The 19,796-nt window shown below is 51.1% G+C and overlaps 1 protein-coding gene across 2 annotated transcripts in view; it reads right to left on the bottom strand.

Annotated features, from left to right (window-relative positions):
• Window positions 1-19,796, bottom strand: part of robo2 (roundabout, axon guidance receptor, homolog 2 (Drosophila)) — a 264,283-nt gene that overhangs the window by 153,955 nt on the left and 90,532 nt on the right. For both annotated transcript variants that reach the window (XM_052077678.1, XM_052077679.1), the window contains exons 6-13: window positions 19,345-19,481; window positions 16,043-16,167; window positions 14,491-14,662; window positions 12,625-12,830; window positions 11,690-11,771; window positions 11,006-11,171; window positions 10,482-10,648; window positions 9,172-9,293 (exon numbers count right to left, since the gene is read on the bottom strand). In XM_052077678.1, the coding sequence (XP_051933638.1) occupies window positions 9,172-9,293; window positions 10,482-10,648; window positions 11,006-11,171; window positions 11,690-11,771; window positions 12,625-12,830; window positions 14,491-14,662; window positions 16,043-16,167; window positions 19,345-19,481 (1,177 nt within the window). The remainder of the gene's footprint in view (window positions 1-9,171; window positions 9,294-10,481; window positions 10,649-11,005; window positions 11,172-11,689; window positions 11,772-12,624; window positions 12,831-14,490; window positions 14,663-16,042; window positions 16,168-19,344; window positions 19,482-19,796) is intronic.

Genomic DNA, 19,796 nt, shown 5'->3' with positions numbered 1-19,796 from the left:
GAACTCTAATTTGAAATCTTCATCCTATTCCTGACTGCAAATGTTACCATCCGCCAGGTGGAAAACCTTGAGCCAGGATCAAAACAATGATTTCCGGACCCAAAGGCGACACCAAAATCCGGTGTAAAACCCGACTCTGGGATTGTGAAATGTTACTTTGATGCTCCAATCCTGATTTGAAATTCTACTTTGAAAGCATAATCCTGACTTGAAACCCTCAACTTGTTTTAAAGTCTTATCTAAAACCCACAACCCAAATGTGTGGGTTTCTAGTTTGTTAAAAAAAAAGACCAAAAAACAAACAAAACTTGGCAGGTTATGGACCGCTTCGGACCAAACAAAGCCAGCCGCTGGGCTGAAAGCCCCTTCAAAGATGCCTTGCGTAACGTCCTGCCCATGTGCAGCGCTCGGTCGAGGCAGGGAAGCAGCCAGAGTTGAGAGGTGATAACGAAAGCAGCGGCAGACTGAAGAAAACGCCAAAATGTCACAAACACAAATGAAGAGCGTCACACAAGCTGCCATGGCGCTCATTAACTCATTCACTCCCAAAGACGTTTTTAAACGTCTTTTCAGACTTGGTCCAGAATTGGCTGGTACTGAATGAGTTTAAGAAAAAAAGGGGACTGTCTGATCGCGAGGCTTCCTTTTTTTATTCGGACTTGACGAGAAAGGCTGGGTGAGCGGTGGCGCTCAAGGAAAAATTGCGAGGGAGGAGACTCGAACACGCCGGAGCGTGACCGACCGACGGCTACGAACCGACGGCGCGTCGGGCGGCGCCGGTGGTACGACGGTCGCAGGGGGGGTCCTGACCTGCGTAGTTGCTCAGGCCCTTCCTCTTCTTCCTGCGCCAGTAGAGCCAGATGCTGAAGCCCATGAGGATGACCCAGCAGGCGCCCCCAATTCCGGCGATGAAGGCGGGCTGCTTGACCACGTCGGTGATCTGCTCCGTGATGCTGTTGTTGCGGTTGCCGTGGATGATCACGTCCTGGATGGCCTTGCCTGCCGGACGGACGGAAGGCCTTAAGTTGAAATGTATTCATACATTTGGGGGGGGGGGGGGGGGGGGGGGGGAATATGGAAAAAGAGCTTGTGTCGGCTGATCAACTCGGCTACTCCGAACTTGAAACCGGAACCCTGCCTTAAATCCACAATTTTCAACCCAAAGCCAAGGATTTCAAACCTGAATGCTCGCTCCAACCCTCATTAGAAACCAGAATTACAATCCCCGGGCCGTGATTTCAACCCCACATTCGGACCGCCGGCCCGGTCTTGAAACTCCATTTTGTTGCCCGTTCCAATTCAGGCCTCCCGAGAAGAAGCAACCCCGGACAGACTTGGAACCGGCAAGGCTTTGTCATGCGGCCCTTGTGCTGCGACGATGCAGAAGCAATCCGAGTGGTGAGGAAATGGGAGTCAGGACATTGATTAACCTCGGAGAATGCCCAATGATTTGCTGTGAGAGATATCGACCAAAGCTGGATGGAGGTAACGGAGTCACGAGTATGCGGCATGCAATATACTGCAGGTGGAAACAACCCCCCGCCCCCAAAAAAGAAAAAGACAAAGCTTATAAGAAAAAAATCCCCAGGTGAGCTGCTTGTTTGCCAAGCCGGGCTTCTCTAATTCGCTGCTGAAACGTTGCGACGGCAAAGCAAAGCCGGCGAACGGACGGGTCGATGGCCGCTGTGTCCGCGCTTGACACTTTAGACGGCGCCTGCCACGAGAGATTCGGGCTGTGTTGGAGTCACGCTGGGGAAATAAGGTAGTTGGAGTTTGGGATCATAATTGGGGAGGGGGGTGGGGGGGGGGGGCACAGGAAAGCCTAGTGGACACTTCATTAGGTCCACCTGAGCTTTCATCTGGAGCAAGCTTCAAAGCCTACTTTGAAAAACCCCTCCACCACATTGGAAACCCGAAACCCTTGTTTGAAACCTTCACCAAGACTGAGAAGCCTACTCTGAATCCCCAAATTGTGACGTGAGACCCTTGTTTGAAACCCAGACAAAGGCTTCAAACACTACTTTAAAAGCGCAAACCCGAGGTCAAACCCTAAGCCTTTTTGAAAGCCAAGACAACGCTCGAAACCCTACTTTGAAACTCGTACCTTGGCAGGAAACCCAAATTGGCAAGCCCAAACCTGCCTTGAAAACCTCCTTTCAAATGGAAGCCGTTTTTGGGAGAACTGAACTTTTTCTTGAAATGCTCCCGGGTGCTTGAAACCGTAACCCTTTTCCACATAAAACTCCAACTTGGAATCCCAATCTTGGCTTGAACCTCTGATTTCAAAGTTTCTTGAAACCCAAGCCTGCAAAGAAGTCTGCGTGTATCCAGATTAGTTTTCCCTTGTCCAAAGTCCTTACCAATAATAATGGACTGGGGTTCGCTCCTGACTCCCACCCCGGCGCCGGGTGCTGGCGGCCACTTCCACGCGGTACAGCACCCCACCTGTAGCCCGCCCACCACCACCGAGCGAATGGCGGCGTCCACCGTCTTGTTGACGTGGAAGCGCGTCTCGTTCCCGAGGCACCAGATCTGGAGGACAAGAAAGAGGCGTCGACCAAAGGCCATCAAGGTTGCGCGCAGAGCCGCCGAGTCTCGGCTTTGGCGCGCTGTGAACTCTTACCTTGTACTCTTGGACGATACCGTTCTGATGGTCCGGCGGAGGGGGGTCCCAGGAGATGCTGATCGAAGTGCTGTTCTGGTTTCCAACGGTGAGGACGGTAACCTGCTGAGGGGGCGCGCTGGGAGCTGGGCACAATGGAGGGAGGGGGGGGGGGCAATGACTCATGAAATTCGGGGTCTTGTTCACGAGGGAGATGGACAGTAGCCGTAATAATAAATAATGCTGTGGTAACAAGCAACTATGTTGAAGTCAGGGAAAGATCTTTGATATGTGCCGTGGGGCGGTTGGGGGGCGGGGGGCAGCGACATACTTCACATTTTCCGGCAGGGCTCTGGTCCTTACATACTGAATTTCATCTCATACGCCGATCATGGCGGACTTATTGTCTCCACCTTGGTGAACGCTCTTGTTTTTGAAGAGATTCAGGAAATAAACAGCAGTTTGGCAAGGCAAAGCATGAAAAGTCATGTTTTCTCCTTTCCGCAGCCGGGACGGAAGCAAAAGCTCCCAATCCTGACAGGTCAATTACTCGCGCGCCGACTCCGGCTCACCTCGCCTCCATCCAAAATGGCACTTGTCAGCCAGTAAATCTGAGCTCATCCCTCAGCACCGCCGGCCGGCCTCGGGTTCCCGAGATGAATGGCCCCCGTTATGAAGCCGCCACCTCCGACAGATTAGAAACAATCTACCCGAGGAGAATCTGATCAAACGGCCGCATTGGGCGCAGGTGACGTCGCGGCGTGCGGCGGGCAATGTCGTTCAATGTTAATGGTATGAATGATTTAGCGGCTTATTAGCATGCATATTTGCGCTAAACAATTCCCATTTTTCATTAGAGGCCGCCCTCAGAGGGGGCGCTAATAGAGCCATTAGCCGCGTGATGTACGGCAGCCGCAAATGTGACCTCCTGTCTCTCACGTCGGGCGCCAACGCCGTTCTGGATAATGAAGAAATACAAACTAATCATATCGCCGACGTGCACGCGCGTGGAAACGCAAATGCGGCGGAAAAAAAAAAAAAGACTTGCTCATGGGGGCCAAGAACCAGGCTGTGCTAGGTCCGCTAATTCCCGGTCTCTCACTCGCGGTTAAACCCACTCCAAGGGAAATCTGCAAGCGCGCTGGCTAATGCTCGGCACAAAGTTTTAATCACTCCCAAAACCTGACTTCTCCATCGAGCATCTCGGAGTGAGCCGTCTCGGAGGAGCCGGCGAACCGCCATCTCGGACGGCCCGCCGGCTCGGAGCGGGCTTGACGGCGGGAGGTTTGGGACCGAAATAGAAAGCGCTCAATCACTCCGAGGGAGTTATCTCCGCTTGTCATGGCGCCGACATGCAGGTTTCCGGCGGGCCTTGGGGGCGGGGGGGGCGGCTTGGCGTGCTTTCTCGTCACCGTTTTCTTCCGCGTTTGACGACAGTTCCGCTAGAGCGGTCCGCACGCCGCGACACCGGAGACGCGGTCCCTCGGAGGAACGGCGGGAAATAAATGGACCTGTCATCCTGACGGGATGTGAACAAACACGCACGAGCTTCCGCGCGCTGAGGCGAGATGGCCTTCGGTCGCCGCAACAACCTGACCGGCGCGTTGACGTCGTGCCGGGAGGAGCTTTCAAGGCGACTCGGAACGGAAGCGTGATGGTCTAATGACTCCTATGAGCAACCTGACAAGATTTCTCAATTTGCCTCTTGTGCACCGAGATCGCTCCCCAAATGTCCACCAAAAAAAAAAAAATCTCTTTGTCGTGATTCAAGGGAAAGGTATGACTGAGCGATGGCGAATGCGGTTAATCGTCACTTCTGCCGAATCACTCGAATTTGCTACGCAACTCGCTACTGCCTCATTCACGAGAATTAGCGTCGCGACAAGATTTACCAAAAAATGAAAAGGATGCAAAATATTGATTGTGAGTGGAATGGGCACTTCAGCCTGAAGAAAATCGGACGATTCCAGAGAAAATTAGTTTTTGTCAGATTTTTTTTTTTTGGGGGGGGGGGGGGCTTTTTTGAGGATTTTTCTTCATTTTTTTTAATCACAAAATCTGTCCCAAAAGTAGAGTTAAACTGTATTTAAATAGCGTACATGAAACGTTAATTGCGAGTGTGCCATAGAATAAGCCTTCGGACATTCGTCGGACATTTTGTTTTGAACGGAGAATTTTAGAAACACTCTGTGTTTTTTTAGGAAGCTCCACAAAGATGGTGGCCAGTTTATATACATAACAGCTACAGCCTTGCAATAAACAGAGCCTGGAGGACACAGTCCGTGTGCGCTGGGTGGGCTGCCTAAGCACAGTTCAGTTGTGTTTAACTTTGAAGTTGAAACTGCACAGAATAGAAAGAGAACCACGACAAGCACAAGCCTGCAGCATAAGCAAGCGACGAATATTTGACGGCCGACGGCACCGATGACTGATTCTGTTCAAGCGCAACCGCAACAGCGCAATTAAAGGAGTGACTTTTCAAAAGCGGGGGCCAACAACATGTTTTGGAAAATCCCCTGCGTTCACGACATTGCGCAAGCCCCACAAAAGACATATTTGACTAATTGGATGGAAATACCGCAATGCAACTCGAGGGGGTGATAGCAAGTCGCTCCCGCCCGAGCTATTTCGCTTCCAAAAAAAGAAAAAAAAAACAACAACTTTGCTCACAACTCATTTGGGCAGCGGGAAACGTCATTATTCCTAAGCCAAATCCCTCCGGAGCGCTTTCAATTGAGCGTAAAATGAAGAGTTGCACCTTCTGCGCATGCTAAGGAAGTTAGCATTTACTTCTTTGCTGCCAGGATTTGATGCTTGTGGCTTTCTACAATAACTAGTGTGAGAAACACGTCATGTGTCTTGACAAAATCCGGCTGATGTCGGCAAAGATTGAGTTTTTGGTAGGGGGAGGGGTTGGAGGGGGGGGCTCAGACCCTAAATGAAGCACGTTTCATGTACTGGCCATCTTAGCAAACTTGATGAGAGTTCCGCATACCCCAGCTGGAGAGGTTTTCAAATGTGCAATTTCGATCCTGGGGGGTTGAGATTAGCTTCGAAACATGTTTGTCTTTCATCCTATGAATAAAAACGACAACCTATATTTCTGTCACTTTTTTTCCTTTCGTATTTTCCGACGTTTCACTAGCTTTCACTAGCTTTTATTTTTTCATTCCTCCCAAAATAATCATGAAAGTTTGACTTCATTTCTCCGCCGAAATTAGATGACAGACAAGAAAAAAAAGAAAAATGGCGTTCTCTGAAGTATACCTACTTCTGATCTGAGCGGTTACTAGCCTCGGAATTTGCCCGCAACGTCTGCTAGCCTGTCAACTTTCAGGCCTCGGTAAATGGGTCAAATTGGTGAACGATGCTAAATATCTGAGCTTTCCAGGGGGCGCTACCGCGCAAGTGAGTCTTGGGCAGTCTGAAAAAGTTGGAATCGGTCGTTAGCATTTTGCGAAAAACGCAATTTCTGAGGTGGGTCAAAAGGTTCCACCGCGCGCAGCCTTGTTTTGATGCGCCACGCCGCTCCGTGGCCTTGTCAAAGCTCGTCTGAATCACGGGCGCCCGTCATCCTCACATGACAGTCTGCGTTCGTCCTCCAATCACACCTCAGGCCCGCGCCTGCCGGCTGATGGATTAGCAGTCAGGACACACAAGCGCCCCACACACACTTGTAAACAACTCCCCGGGGAAAAAAAAGTCGCGGCAGGCAAAAAAAACGAACAACCCCCCCCCCCCCCCCCCCCTCGTATTTTGTCTCAGTATCTGAGAGCGATGACAAACGCCTGCCCGGGGTGGTCATGAGTCAGCCGTCGCATCCCGCAACGAAGCGCATCAGTCTTAGCCCCTCCCTACCTTCCTCGGTGGTCCGCGCCGTCTTGGATTCGCTGTCCATGCCTTGGAAGTCGTTGAAGTAAGGCCGCGCCTTGATCTCGTACACGACGCCCTTCTTCAGAGACGAAAGGACGGCGCTACGCTCCGACGGCACCTTCACGTCCTGCGTCCGCCAGTGTCCCGGCGAGGGCAGCCCCGACGTCTGCCTGTATAGAACTCGGTAGCCTTGGATGAATTGCGACTGGCGATCCAGCTGAAAAAAAGACCAGAAAAAGATCGGTCTCCGTCGTTTAACTCCTTCAACGCCGTTGACGTCATCAACGGGAACCCTCACCATCATCACAAATCACAGTGCAAAGGTACCAGGTTCGATTCCAGCTCCGGCCTCCCTGTGTGGAGTTTGCATGTTCTCCCCGGGCCTGCGTGGGTTTTCTCCGGGTGCTCCGGTTTCCTCCCGCATTCCAAAAACATGCGTGGCAGGCTGATTGGACGCTCTAAATTGTCCCGAGGTGTGAGTGTGAGTGCGAATGGTTGTTCGTTTCTGTGTGCCCTGCGATTGGCTGGCAACCGGTTCAGGGTGACCCCCGCCTACTGCCCGAAGACGGCTGGGATGGGCTCCAGGTACTGGTACTGGCTTCCTTTTAAGATCCTATGATTTGTTTTCAAATCTTCAAGTGGCCTCTCTGAGCTCCCCGCCAAGTGCCTCGGGGCTGCAACGGAGACACTATTTGTGTGGAGGCTCAGAGGGGATGGAGCATTTTCCGTTTTTTTTGGGGGGGGGGGGGGACGCTCACGTACACTCTCGGATTGCTTCGGAGGCCGTTGCTAATTTAATGGCCGCTTTTATCACCAGCTACATCGTCGCTTAGCTTAATGAACACTCTGACATGAACGCGCGTGGCCTGCCGAACGAATTACCCCCCCCCCCCCCCGTCTTAACAGCGTTTTGAAGGACGCATGCGTGCATTCGAAATACCAACCAGCATCTACCAACTGGGAAAGTCACAGCGATAATAGCAAATGTGTGCCATCAAATAGAGAAAAGAAAGCCCCCCCTCGGACCAGAAGACCCCCCCCCCCTGCCCAACTCCGCTCATTGCGCCAGGCCAATGGCCACATCATTCATCGTAATGGCCTGTTAACAATACAAGCAAAAGCCCAGCTTTCCAAACGACATATTAAACACATGCTTTTTTTTTTCTTCCCCCCCCGCCCCCCCTGCCAGAGTAAATCAGCCAAATGGCATCGGCTGACTTATTAATGGAATGATTTGGGAATATAAAAGATCTCTGAGCGGAGGTTGCGGTTGTTTACGGAAGGTGCGTCGCAGGCTGATTGATGAGGGTTGTCGCGTTTGGAGTTGATTGGATGTCGGTGTCGTAATGAGAAAAAAAAAAGAAAAAACAAGACTTTGCCTTAAATTAGCTGAGGCGAGTCCTGAGGTGAGACTTATTACTCGGGTAAATAAACATGTCAGCAGGAAAACTGCTAATGTGGCACTAGTTTGGAAATGGAAACAACCGCCCCCTCCCGCCCCCCACACACCCACACCTCACACACACATGCATCAATAATAGATGCATATGCGTGTGTGTTTGTGTGATTTATCCAAATAATAAAAAATATATACATACATAAAAAATATAAAAAAAAGGGGAAAAATTACATTCGACGAGTTTGTAGCTGCTCGGTAATTTGTCAGATGAAGCGGAATGCGCTGATGTTGTGAAATGGAAGCGCTTGGCACACACGCTGAAGAAAGGAAGATAAATGCATCATCATATCATGGCAGGAAAAAATACTGTTTGCTAAACACTTTATTACCATAAACATTCATTTCTGTCATGCGTCTGGCGTCATCAAAGCAAGATGGATCAACAACCGGATGTTTCGATACATTTCTGCCGCATCTTAAAGACGCCATTTGCAACGAGTTTCTGTCCATTTACAGGCAGTGAACCACTGACATTTTTCTAGAATCCAATTAAAAAAAGAAAAACCACAATATTTGGTGTGTTTGGATTTTTTTTTGTGTGTCTTCATAAGTTGAATTCTCATATGAAAACGGCATTCATTCATTCATCTTCCGTACCACTTGATCCACACTAGGGTCGCGGGGGGTGCTGGAGCCTATCCCAGCCGTCTTCAGGCAGTAGGCGGGGGACACCCTGACCCTGAATCGGTCGCCAGCCAATCGCAGGGCACACATAGACGAACAACCATCCACGCTCACACTCACACCTAGGGACAATTTAGAGTGTCCAATCAGCCTGCCATGCATATTTTTGGAATGTGGGAGGAAACCGGAGCACCCGGAGAAAACCCACGCAGGCCTGGGGAGAACGTGCAAACTCCACACAGGGAGGCCGGAGCTGGAATCGAACCCGGTACCTCTGCACTGTGAAGCCGACGTGCTAACCACTGGACTACCGGGCCGCCCATGAAAACGGCATTTAGAATTTGATTACTTATAATTAATAGTGGTTGGAGAATTGTGTGTGATCGATATGAAAAAAAAAAAAAAAAAGCGAAATCAGGACTGAACTTTAATTTGACTTCTTCGGGCTTGTTAGCCTTGGTTGACAACATTGGATTTCGTAATCAAGTGAACTTCTGATGATGCTCGCGAGAGTGTCGACCTCCGCCAAGGCTGATAAGGAATTCCGTGTCCGTATCGCAACGCGCTGATCAGAAAAAAAAAACGCCGCCCGCATTTGGTGCCGTGAACTCACCGTCCACGTGACCTGGATGGCCGTAGGACTCAACACCACAGGGTTGTGCAAGCGAACGATGACCTCGCCCAGCTCTTTCTGCACGTGCCGGTGGTCCACGCCCTGAGCCGGAGGACTGATGTCTGCGGGGGGGAGGCCAGAGAAGAGCGGTCGCAACCATTTGTCATCTCGATGACGCCGAGTGCGTGTCGGCTAATCGTCTTTTTGACATCTCGTCTTCCAAAGCGCCAATTTACAGAGGACTTTTGACAGTCTGCTGCCCTACCGTGCCGAAAAGCACACCCCAAGAATGTCACCGATTAATCGAGTTGCACTCTGGTTTCAGTAAAACCCCCCCACACCCGCAAATTTTTTTTAAAAAAAATCAGTAAATCACTTTCAACGAAGAAGCACGGCACATTAAGCGTTTGTTTGACCTTCTCCATCATGGTGCTTCCGACGATAGCACAGCGAGCGGCTAACAACGATTAGCTGCGTCTGGATTTGGGCTGAAGACAGAAATACAAAAATAAAAAAATGTGTACGAGTCAGAAGTGTGAAAACCAGAGTGCAGCCTAGCCTATGGATGACAGGGCTAGGCTGTCATCCATAAGCTGCTAAATCTTCGTTTTGTTACCTTACTGCACCAAGAAATGTTCATGAGCAAGGCATGTTTCATCATCGAGTAAAATAAATAAAAACAAGTTGTAAGGACTGATGCATCAAAATTGGTTTTTTTAAGCAAGCAAAATTGTTTTTCGTCATCCGACCGCACAAAAACATGAACCAAATACCTGCTGACGTTTTCCACTTCTTTATGCATTTTTTATTTACAGAGCAAAAAAAAAAAAAAAAAAAACATCAGTGAAGATTACTTTTCAAAAGTCACAAATCATATCCACAGCAATCACGCAAGATGGGTTAAAAAACACGGTTGAAAAAAAATTGCGAGTGTCAATAAACAGATCTATCCATCACTCGGAAGCCTGTCCCTTCTCCAGGATGAAAAAGTCGAAACGCACTCATCTTTTTTTATGAAGCGCACGCACTCGCCTCGACGGCATTTAGCCCAAAGACTGATTATCATCTCAATGTAATCAGGAGACGGCAGGCCCGGCCGCCGCTGTAATAAAATCTCCGACGTGCCGGGAGGCAGTGCTTTGTGCCCGTTATATTCGTTAACATGCCGGGAACCCGAGAGGAGACGTGCTCACTTCACGTAATTGCTTAAGCGTCGGCCGTAATGAGGCGGGGGGGGGGGGGGGGTCGAGATGGCCCTGTTTGACCTCTGCAAAAGTATTTCGCAACGCTCGCCGGAGTTGACGACCCACCTTGCGTTCTGACAGGTTCCGACATGGGACTCGGGTCGCTCACGCCCTGGCCGTTGACCGCTCGGACCATGAACAGGTAGATGGTGTTGGGCCGTAGACCCTTGACGGTGAACTGGGTGGTCCGCACGTGATCGGCCACCGTTTGCCAGCTGTTGCTCACCGACTGGCTGCGAGGGGAAATGACAAATATGGCCGTATGAGTGACGACGCCGGTGTCGCAAAAAAAAATGGATGGCAGGACACAAATGGCCCCTCAGCCGTAGTTTGGGCACCACTGCCATAGTGGTCACCTAACAGAGGGTTTCTTTTATTGTACATCTGTAAAGAAATTATTCTGACCCCCCCCCAAAAAAATCCTTGTTTTATTGATGAAGGTGTCACCCAACCCCCCCCCCCAAAAAAACCCCAAAAAAACTGTCAAAGGTGCCGTTATCCACAAAACCAAGAGGCCAAATATTGCGCAACAATAAATGCGATCAGGAGTCGCGTGTGCGCCAAGCGCATCAATCAGGCGGCCCACAAACCTGAAGGCCTCGATGACAAAGGAGCCGACGGGCGAGGCGCCGGCCAAGCCGGCCTGCCAGGACAGGGACACGCTGCTCTTGGTGACGTCGGTCACCTGCGGCTTGGAGGGCGGGCCCGGGAGGTCGGCGTCGTCATGGTTCTTTGGGAGCGCTGCGCCGCCAGCTTCTGCACAACGTCACGGCATACGTTTCAGAAAAGCAAGTCCTCGAAGGCTAGATTTGGTAGTTCGGGGAATGAGGTGGGGGGTTGTGGCTGGGTAGCGTGTCTAGGGTCGAGGTTATCATAATTCACGAAAATGAATGAAAGAACTAAAACTAGCACAGGGGAAAAAGACATTTTTGTTCAAGAAACGTAAAGGAAAAAATAAAATAAAAATGAATACTAAAAATAATCAAATCTGCACCAAAATGACAAAAGGTTTCAAGTTTCGGTTTCAACTCAAGGCTCAGGTTTCGAGTCAAGATGGGCTCGTATGCGGACACACGGCCTTATTTCAACAAGGATGAGGCCAATGTTTCAAGATAGTTTGGTTTTGCATTTTTAGGACGATGTTGATATGTTTTTTTTGTCATGGTGCTGGCCGCAGAAAGCCCCCGGGCCATAGTTTGGATACCCCTTGGCTAGAGTTGAGTGTCAATGCACTCGGAGCAAATTGAAACCTGTGTCAGAAAGCGGCCACGTACCTTTGACCTCAAGAAAAGCGCTCCATGAAGTCTCTCCGCTGGAGCTGGTGGCCACGCACGTGTAGATGCCCGAGTCGGACAGCTTGAAAAGAAAACAACAAAAAAAAACATTTTGTCTCGCTAATGTTAGCGATGGGCCAGCACCCCATCCCTGTTATTGGTATTGGTACAAACATCTTGACTCAAATCCCATTGGCCGCCGCTGATGACGTCACGGACGCAAAGCACTTCTCGGAAAAGGCTGGCGTCCGAGTGCCGTTAAAGCGCCGGCGGCGACTTTTACGAGCGAATCTCGCTTCGCCGGCGCTGACGCTAATTTCCTAATGAATTTCATTTGCCACTCGGCGCCCTCGCATCAGCGCGCCAGCCCTCCTCCTCCTCATTTCGGCGAGCGTCGCGCCGACCACAACAAAGCTAATTCATTTAAGGCCCGGCCGCAGCGGCCCCCGGGTCGACGACAGCTGGCTCGTCCGTCCATCCGTCCGTCCGTCCCCTCTCGCGGCTTTGTTTAGCCTGCGTGTGTTCTTTCCATTTATTCAATAACATGTCGTCGTCGTCAGACATGTCATCAAGCATAAATTGATATTCCGCCGAGGCTTCTGAGTGGGGAAAGGAAGCTGCGGGCTTTACATTTAATCTACTTGAAAAGTGTGTGAGTGTGCAGTGCGGGGACTCCGGCTGGAGGCCATCCAAGGCCGCAGTGCCCGGTCCTGTTTGAGCTGCCGCTCCACTCAGTAATCCCATCAAACTATTAAGGCCCAAAATCAATGCAGCCTATTCATCTTTTCAAGATGTCCTCCTGTCAATCCACTTGATGCTGTGTTGTGTGTGTGTGTGTTGTGTGTGTTTCAGTTTGATCAATTTTGTTCATTAGCACGCTCTCTCTCTCTCTCTCTGTGAGAGATGCAGTCGATATTGAGAAAGGGTCCTGGTACCTTGACGTTGGTGATCTGCAGGCTGCCTAATTCCTGCAGGGACATGCGGGGGTCTTTCCCCAGCAGACTGACGCCGTCCTTGAGCCAGCTGACCGAAGGGATGGGCTCCCCCGACGCCTGGCACTTGAGCAGGGCCACGCCGTCCACGCCCAACGTCTGGTTGGAGGGCCCCTGGCGGATGATGGGCGGCGGTCTGTCCGACAGGACTGCGAAAGGAGAAACCGCACCGTGAGCGGACGCCGTAAAGCCAGTATCGCGTCGGTGGGGTGGCGGGATTCCGTCTGCCTGACCTTTGCCCTTTACCTTTCTTGGACAATCACGCCACGATTCTTTCAAATGATAAGCAGTATGCGGCGCCCCGATGCGTGGCCGCCGTTTTTATCGTGGCAGCGAGTCCTACGGCGAGTGCCGTTCAATTGTCAGGCGCAGGTGAGTTACCGACTCCAATTTGCTCACGATTATCCGGTTCAGCCGCATTATGTCGTGCCGCTCGGCCGGCCTGCGGGAGAGGTCTGAAATTATTGCGAGATGTAAATCAGACAAAGGCAGCGAGACGCAGCTGCTTCTTATCCAGACACTCCCCCTTTAGTGTTTTGAAAGACCACCAGGCCGACGAGGAGGCTGCGTAAGAACGGCAAAGGGCTCAGATGAGGATGCGGCCGTGCGTTCTGGGAACCCGTGCGGGGCCACATTCCGAGCCTGATGGATGTGCTGACGGAATGCGGGAAGCCGGACCGCGGGGCCTTGGGTTTCCGGATCAGGAATTTCTCATTACGGGGTCTCCTTGAACCTGCCGGTAAATCACGCAGCGGCCGCCGTGGCTACAGCGGGTGTGGCCCTGACCCCCCCTTCCCACCCCCTCTACAGCCCGTTCTTCCTCTCCTACCGGGTCGGCGCGGATGTTCAATCTAACTTCCCGGCCAGACGGGAGGACGGTCGTCTCTCTCGCCGCAATCAGAGAGCCGATCGTTAAACTTGAACTCAAGGGCGATGCTTTCGTTCCTCTTTGAGGCGGTGACGTTGCACTCCGACTTGTCACGGGACACTACCAGAAGCGCTGAAACTCCGTTGACAGTTGACATCCCGACATTTACTCGATTATTCGATTGAATTTGGAGCTGAACATCCATTTTCAACAGCGCTTATCCAACAAGGGTCGCGGGGACCGACTTGGGGCAGAAGACAGACAACACCTTAAACTGGTCGCCGGTCAGTTGAAAAATTCACAAGTGCGCCACTAAAGCATCGGCGACGAGTTGAACATCTGAAATAGCCAAAATATCCAATAAGCGCAGCCGTACTTCAAATACCCCATCCAGGTCTTTACTCTTGTCTAATCTTTTGGCCCGATCAGACTTCAGCCCGCGTGCGCTGTTCTGGAAAGCGCTTTGGTTTCCGCCACAGGTGTTTTGAAAGCACCAGATATCGGATCGCGCTGTCTGCGCTTTCTGTCGGGGTCTTTGGAATCGGTCGTGCTAGCCAATTCGAATGGGACTGTTTCTTGAAGCAATCAAACGTCAAATTCATCCATATCGCGCTAGAAACTTTTCCAGGAATTATCAGCAGCGAATGAATATCTACCGGACGGTGCCAGCTGTATATTAGATGCATACCGATATGTATTTGACAGTTGCGATGGTTGAACTGCAACCAAAGCACGGGAGGCAAGCGGATCCTTCCAGTGTGGGCGCAGCCGGCAGAGAATTATTATTGGCTTAAGAAATTGCCAAGCCACCGAGAGGTAGAATATGAACCGTTTTTTGCTTCTCCACACGAACACGATACTTTCTATTCCATTTGGAATGTTGGGGTTACTTCTTCGTGTGGCCGCGGGGGATGGAAATTGGAGTGAAACAGGAGCTTTACCATCGGTGACTTCCAGCTGCGCCTTGGCCAGGATACTGCCGGCGACGGTCAGCGCCTGGCAGATGTAGTAGCCGGCGTCGGCCCGCTGCACCGAGGCGATGGTGAGGGCGCCGCCGGGCGACACCGAGAAGCGGCCGTTGGGCTGCTGCGGCTGGTTGGGGAACAGCAAATTCTGCGGCGAGACAGACACGGGGCCCAATTCGTCAACGGGAACACCAAGAATTGAATACCAACGGTCTTTTTCGGTCAAGTTTGCACCAGCGCAAGGGCCCGTGACTCGGCAGATCTGTCATTCGCTAGCATGGAAACAAGAGTGCTTCAAAGCCAAATGCTACGCAGGGCTCCATTGTTGGAAGGACTCGTTATCAGCATCATTCATTCATTCATCTTCCGTACCGCTTGATCCTCACTAGGGTCGCGGGGGGTGCTGGAGCCCATCCCAGCCGTTTCCGGGCGGTAGGCGGGGGACACCCTGAATCGGTTGCCAGCCAATCGCAGGGCACACAGAGACGAACAACCATCCACGCTCACACTCACACCTAGGGACAATTTAGAGCGTCCAATCAGCCTGCCATGCATGTTTTTGGAATGTGGGAGGCAACTGGAGCACCCGGAGAAAACCCACGCAGGCCCGGGGAGAACATGCAAACTCCACACAGGGAGGCCGGAGCTGGAATCGAACCCGGTACCTCTGCACTGTGAAGCCGACGTGCTAACCACTGGACTACCGGGCTGCCCTGTTATCAGCATCAGATTCTGATAATGACCGGCTCGTTTGCCGATTGGGGACTGGGAGCGGTTGCGTTGGGTGACGTGTCGGCCCCGAGAACCGATTTGACTTGCGAGAGAAAAATGCTCGGCATTCTACATGGTAGCTGGCGGCCATTTCCTTGGAAATGGTTACAACCGAGCGGCGTAGGTCATAAGGTACAGATTCGTGATGTGCCTCCGGGCTTCTTCACCGGTGGAGAGCAAAACACATGCGATGTAATTAGCGCTTAGCACTTGAATGCGACAAATCAACAAGTGAAATGATACATCGAACAAATGAGTACACGTCCGTCGCATGTGAGCGTTCCACACTTCCGTTATCCTAATGAGGGAGAAGGTGGGAAAGAAACATTATTTTCTGTCAGCTACTTGAATTAATTACGCTGGGTTTGGCTGTCGATAATTAGCATCGCACCTCGGCGGAACGAGACACTCGACAAAATATTCTTTTACTCGTGAGTCAACGTCGGGGGGTTTAGCGGTAAACATCATGCTGACTAGCGACGACACGCACTTCTTCTGAGGAATACTTTGACGGGCCGGCCGGAGGCTACACGCCAGCGTGTGAATTTGTGCGTTTGAGGCTGAATCATATCGCCGGGCTCATCGGCAAGCCCCGACTGGCTCCTAATTGGTGCTGTTGTCAAGTGTTGCCAGCTATTTGAATGGCTTAACTGCTCCAGTGAGAGATGGGATCGTTCTTATCAGTACGGCGGGTCACGGGGGGTGGGGGGTGGGGGGCGATCAGAGCTTCGCCTCATGTGCGAGGTACTGCTCTTACCTGACTTCCTTCCTTCTGCCAAAATACCGCAGGCTGAGGGTTGCCTTTGGTCTCACACGGAAAGGTGGCGCTGCGTCCCTGGGCCACGATCTGGTCCCTCGGACGGATGACGAATTGCGGGGCGGCTGAAATTCAAAACCTCAACGTGAGCAAAGGCGCAGCCGAGTGACGTCAAAAATCAGAGGTCGCGGGTTACTGCGGGATTTCAAGCAAAGGCCAACGGTCAACCAAAGCGGTCGAAGCAAAATCCATGCGGTCTGATCTGCGGGTTTCGCTTTGAACGCCAGCTACCGTTGCCAAGGCAACCACGCTGGCCATTCATCCAAAGAATGAATGGCGGTCACATCGACAATCGGGAAGAAAAACACCACTTGACACCTGAGAAACAAACAAGTGCCGAAAGAGGGCACACAGGGGCCGATTCGGCGGAAAAGGGAATTTGCTTGCCGGCCCTCAAGCGTCAAACTTTGAAGTGGAACAGCAAAAAGTCGGCACGCGGTCGATACTCGAACCGTCGTAAGGCATCGCCGATCGAGCCCTAATGAGACGTCTCGCCACCGACAACTCGACGGAGGCGCTTTGAAAGTAAACAAGAGGTAAACGAGAGGCCCCGCTGGAAAATCCAACGGCCTCAGTCTCAAGCCGAACGCGCCAGTCCGTCGACCGGCGGTCACCGGGCTACTCCGGACACCTCCGGAGTAGCCCGTGGACCTGCCTGCTCTCGGACTCCATCGCAAGTGAGGGGACGTTCTGATTTCCCAAGAAGCTGATATACATTTGAAAATATTTGTGACTGTCGATCAAAGTGACGTAGAACTTCCCTGTTGACGCTCGCTAGTTCTGCCACTGTGGCACTGGTCTCCATCGTTACCGAAAGCCAAGCTGACTGCCCCTGTCGGATTATTAGCCTCGCTCACAACTCTGTTCCCAAATCTTTCATTTTCTAGATGTGGCTGGACATTTTTGCCTCGTTGTTTCATCGTATTTTGGTCTCTCCAAACTATTCTAAGTTGGTGTGGATTGGATTCTCTCGTCCTTTGCGCCGACAAGCAATTTACGTCGATCTCGTTGCTGACCTTTTGCAAGCGCCTTTGCTCCGAGCATCCTTTATTGTACTTTGTCGGTCTTGCGTTTCTGTTAATAAATCTCTTTTTGATCAAAAACTCGCTGTCAAACGCTTTTGGAACCTTTAGAATTCTTCCAGGCAATCTATCTGACTGCTGTGTTCATAGGAAAAGTCTTTCATTTATCGGACAATTGACTGCTCGCATTAAAATGATTTGTTTGCTCCACTCCCGGTGCTTCTCGACATCCTACTGGATTGCGTACATTGCAATGAGATTTAGGAGAGCTCAGGCGCACTGCAACATTGTGTCCCCCTCCCCCATTTCTTCTTAAGTTTGACAAGCCAGCTGGTTCCAGTAAGGCCCGACTCGGTCCCGTTTGGCTGCTTTTGGCGTGTAATCCCTCCGCCGGCGCGCGTATCCGTGCGCGTGGTTGCATTTGTGCAAGATACACACAGTTGGGAAGGCTACAGATGGCCGCAGATTTACAGCCTTCTCGCTTGGCCTTGTGCGGCGCGGATATCTTGTGGCTCTCAAAGCCCGCGACTGATACTGAGCTCCTAAATCACGCTCTGGCGAGGACTCAGCTGCCTCCCTCGCCTTCCGCCATCCCACACACTGCATCCATAAACACATGAAAAAAAAAAAACTGCCACCGGCCGTCTTGTCCTTTCTCACGGCCTCTCTTTTTTTTTAAGACATCCTCATAGCCCATAGGCGCTCAATTGAATAGTATCTTATGTTTCAACTATTTGTCCTATTTCTATGGATGATGGTTCGCGAACAGTGTTGATAGAAAGTGGAAAGTCATATTTGGAACACACGCAAACAACTTTGTAATTATATTGACGGGACACTCGACGTTTGAGAAGTAGAAGAGCGGAAACGTCCTAAAGATGACATGTTAAGAGTGGCCTTTGATGTCGTTGGCGCCGCCGGGGCACTTTGCAGACGCTGCGGACTGCTTGACGGTTCGCTCGTATTCATTGAAAGCAACGAGACATACCGACGTGCTACGTAAATTAGCAACTTTGAAATCCTGTTTACGCTCAACTGGTTCGTTATGACCGAATGCCATGATTGGATCTTGCCGGACCAGCCGGGACATTTCTCATGCTGTGTTAGTCAAGCGACACAAGACGAGGTGTCATAATTAGTTCCGTTAGCATTTAGCGCAAACCGCGTCGGGATTAGCGTAGCTTCCTTAGCTTCTGGCCAATTCTTTGCTGAGAATTCGTTCAAATCAACACAAACCAAACGACCGGATGCACCTTGGCGTTGGCAACGGCCATCTTTACTCTCTTACGTCCTTATGAGGGCGTTCTTGTTTTTGAGTGCTTTGTGCCCAGGGCTGGAAAAAGCGGTCGATCGCTCGTTGTAAGCGCGTGATCATTTCACCAGCTCGGCTGAGGGAAAGCTGAGACTGCTTTGATTCGGAACACATTAATGACATGGGAGATTCTGCATCCTGTCACCCTACCCAGAAAAAAAAAAAACAAAAAACGATCGGTGCGGTGTCTATATTTAATTCATGACGAGTCATAGCCTTCGGAGTGGAGGGAAGGACGGACAGACAGACAGACAGGAAACACGAGTTCAAAGGTTGAACTGCGACTTCTGTTTATTTCCTTCGGGGTGAAAGTCGCATCTAATGGGATAGAAATGCAATCGGTCCTGTGTTGTGAGGAAAAGTGTGAAAAATTAAGTGCACGGGGTTGCAAAGAGGCCATGCGGGATGGAGTCAAATCAGAAGAATGTTGACTTACCCACGCGGCCATCTGGAGACACGACAATGGAGGGGTGAACACACACAAAAAAGAAAGAAAGAAAACACAAACGTTCAACAAAAATAGAAGAGAAACATACAAAAAGGAAAAAAAAAAGAAATCAAAGTCAGAATGAATGACATGTTGAAAGCAAGCAAGACGGCGAAGGTCCGATTTGTACGACAACTGGAGAAGAGGAAGGAGGGAGGGGCAAAGCGGGGGCCACCTCGGAAATGTAAACAATTCAAATGATTGGTACAATGCCGCCATCTTTGCGGGCATCAGCGGTCAATGCAAACCTTGGCATTTGGGTTTTGCCAGGTTAGCGGTGGGACCAACATAAAATCCCGAGAATGTGAACGGCCGACAAACGTACACGATCCCGGTTTGCGTTCGCGTAGACGTGAAAGCATTGCAGAATGCGGAGATTCAAAGCAAGCCGAGGCCTTGGACGCGAATGACAGCCGCTTACCTCTGACGACGAGGGTGGCGGAGGCCTCCAGCTTGCCCACGCGGTTTTCCGCCACGCAGCTGAAGGTGCCCTCGTCGCTAACCGACGCCCTCTTCACCCTCAGCACGTAGTCGTCCTTGTCGTACTTGATTTCGTACCTGTCGGGAATAAACGGATGCAACGTCAGCTCTACAAAACAAAAACGGGGGACAACCAAAGTCCGCCGATGGCCTCAAAGACCCCCCCTCCCATCAAGTGGGAAGGGGGGGGTTTCTTCTCTTGTTTTCTTTTCCCCTCAGAGAGCGTGTGGTGCGTCTTCATAAAGCGAACGGCGGTCAAGGTCTGACAAAAAGATTTTTCTGTCAAAAAATGCGACATTCGCGTCTTCCAGAAACCCGTGACGATGTCAGGAGATGTCAGGGTTTGAACAGACGTTTTTTTTTTCATATTCCGAAACTTAAAAACAATTTGAG

This window comes from Hippocampus zosterae, chromosome 10 (assembly GCF_025434085.1).
Source record: "Hippocampus zosterae strain Florida chromosome 10, ASM2543408v3, whole genome shotgun sequence".
Lineage (NCBI taxonomy): Eukaryota > Metazoa > Chordata > Actinopteri > Syngnathiformes > Syngnathidae > Hippocampus > Hippocampus zosterae.
Note: the sequence above shows the minus strand (reverse complement) of the source record. Positions and strands in the feature narration are given on the sequence as shown.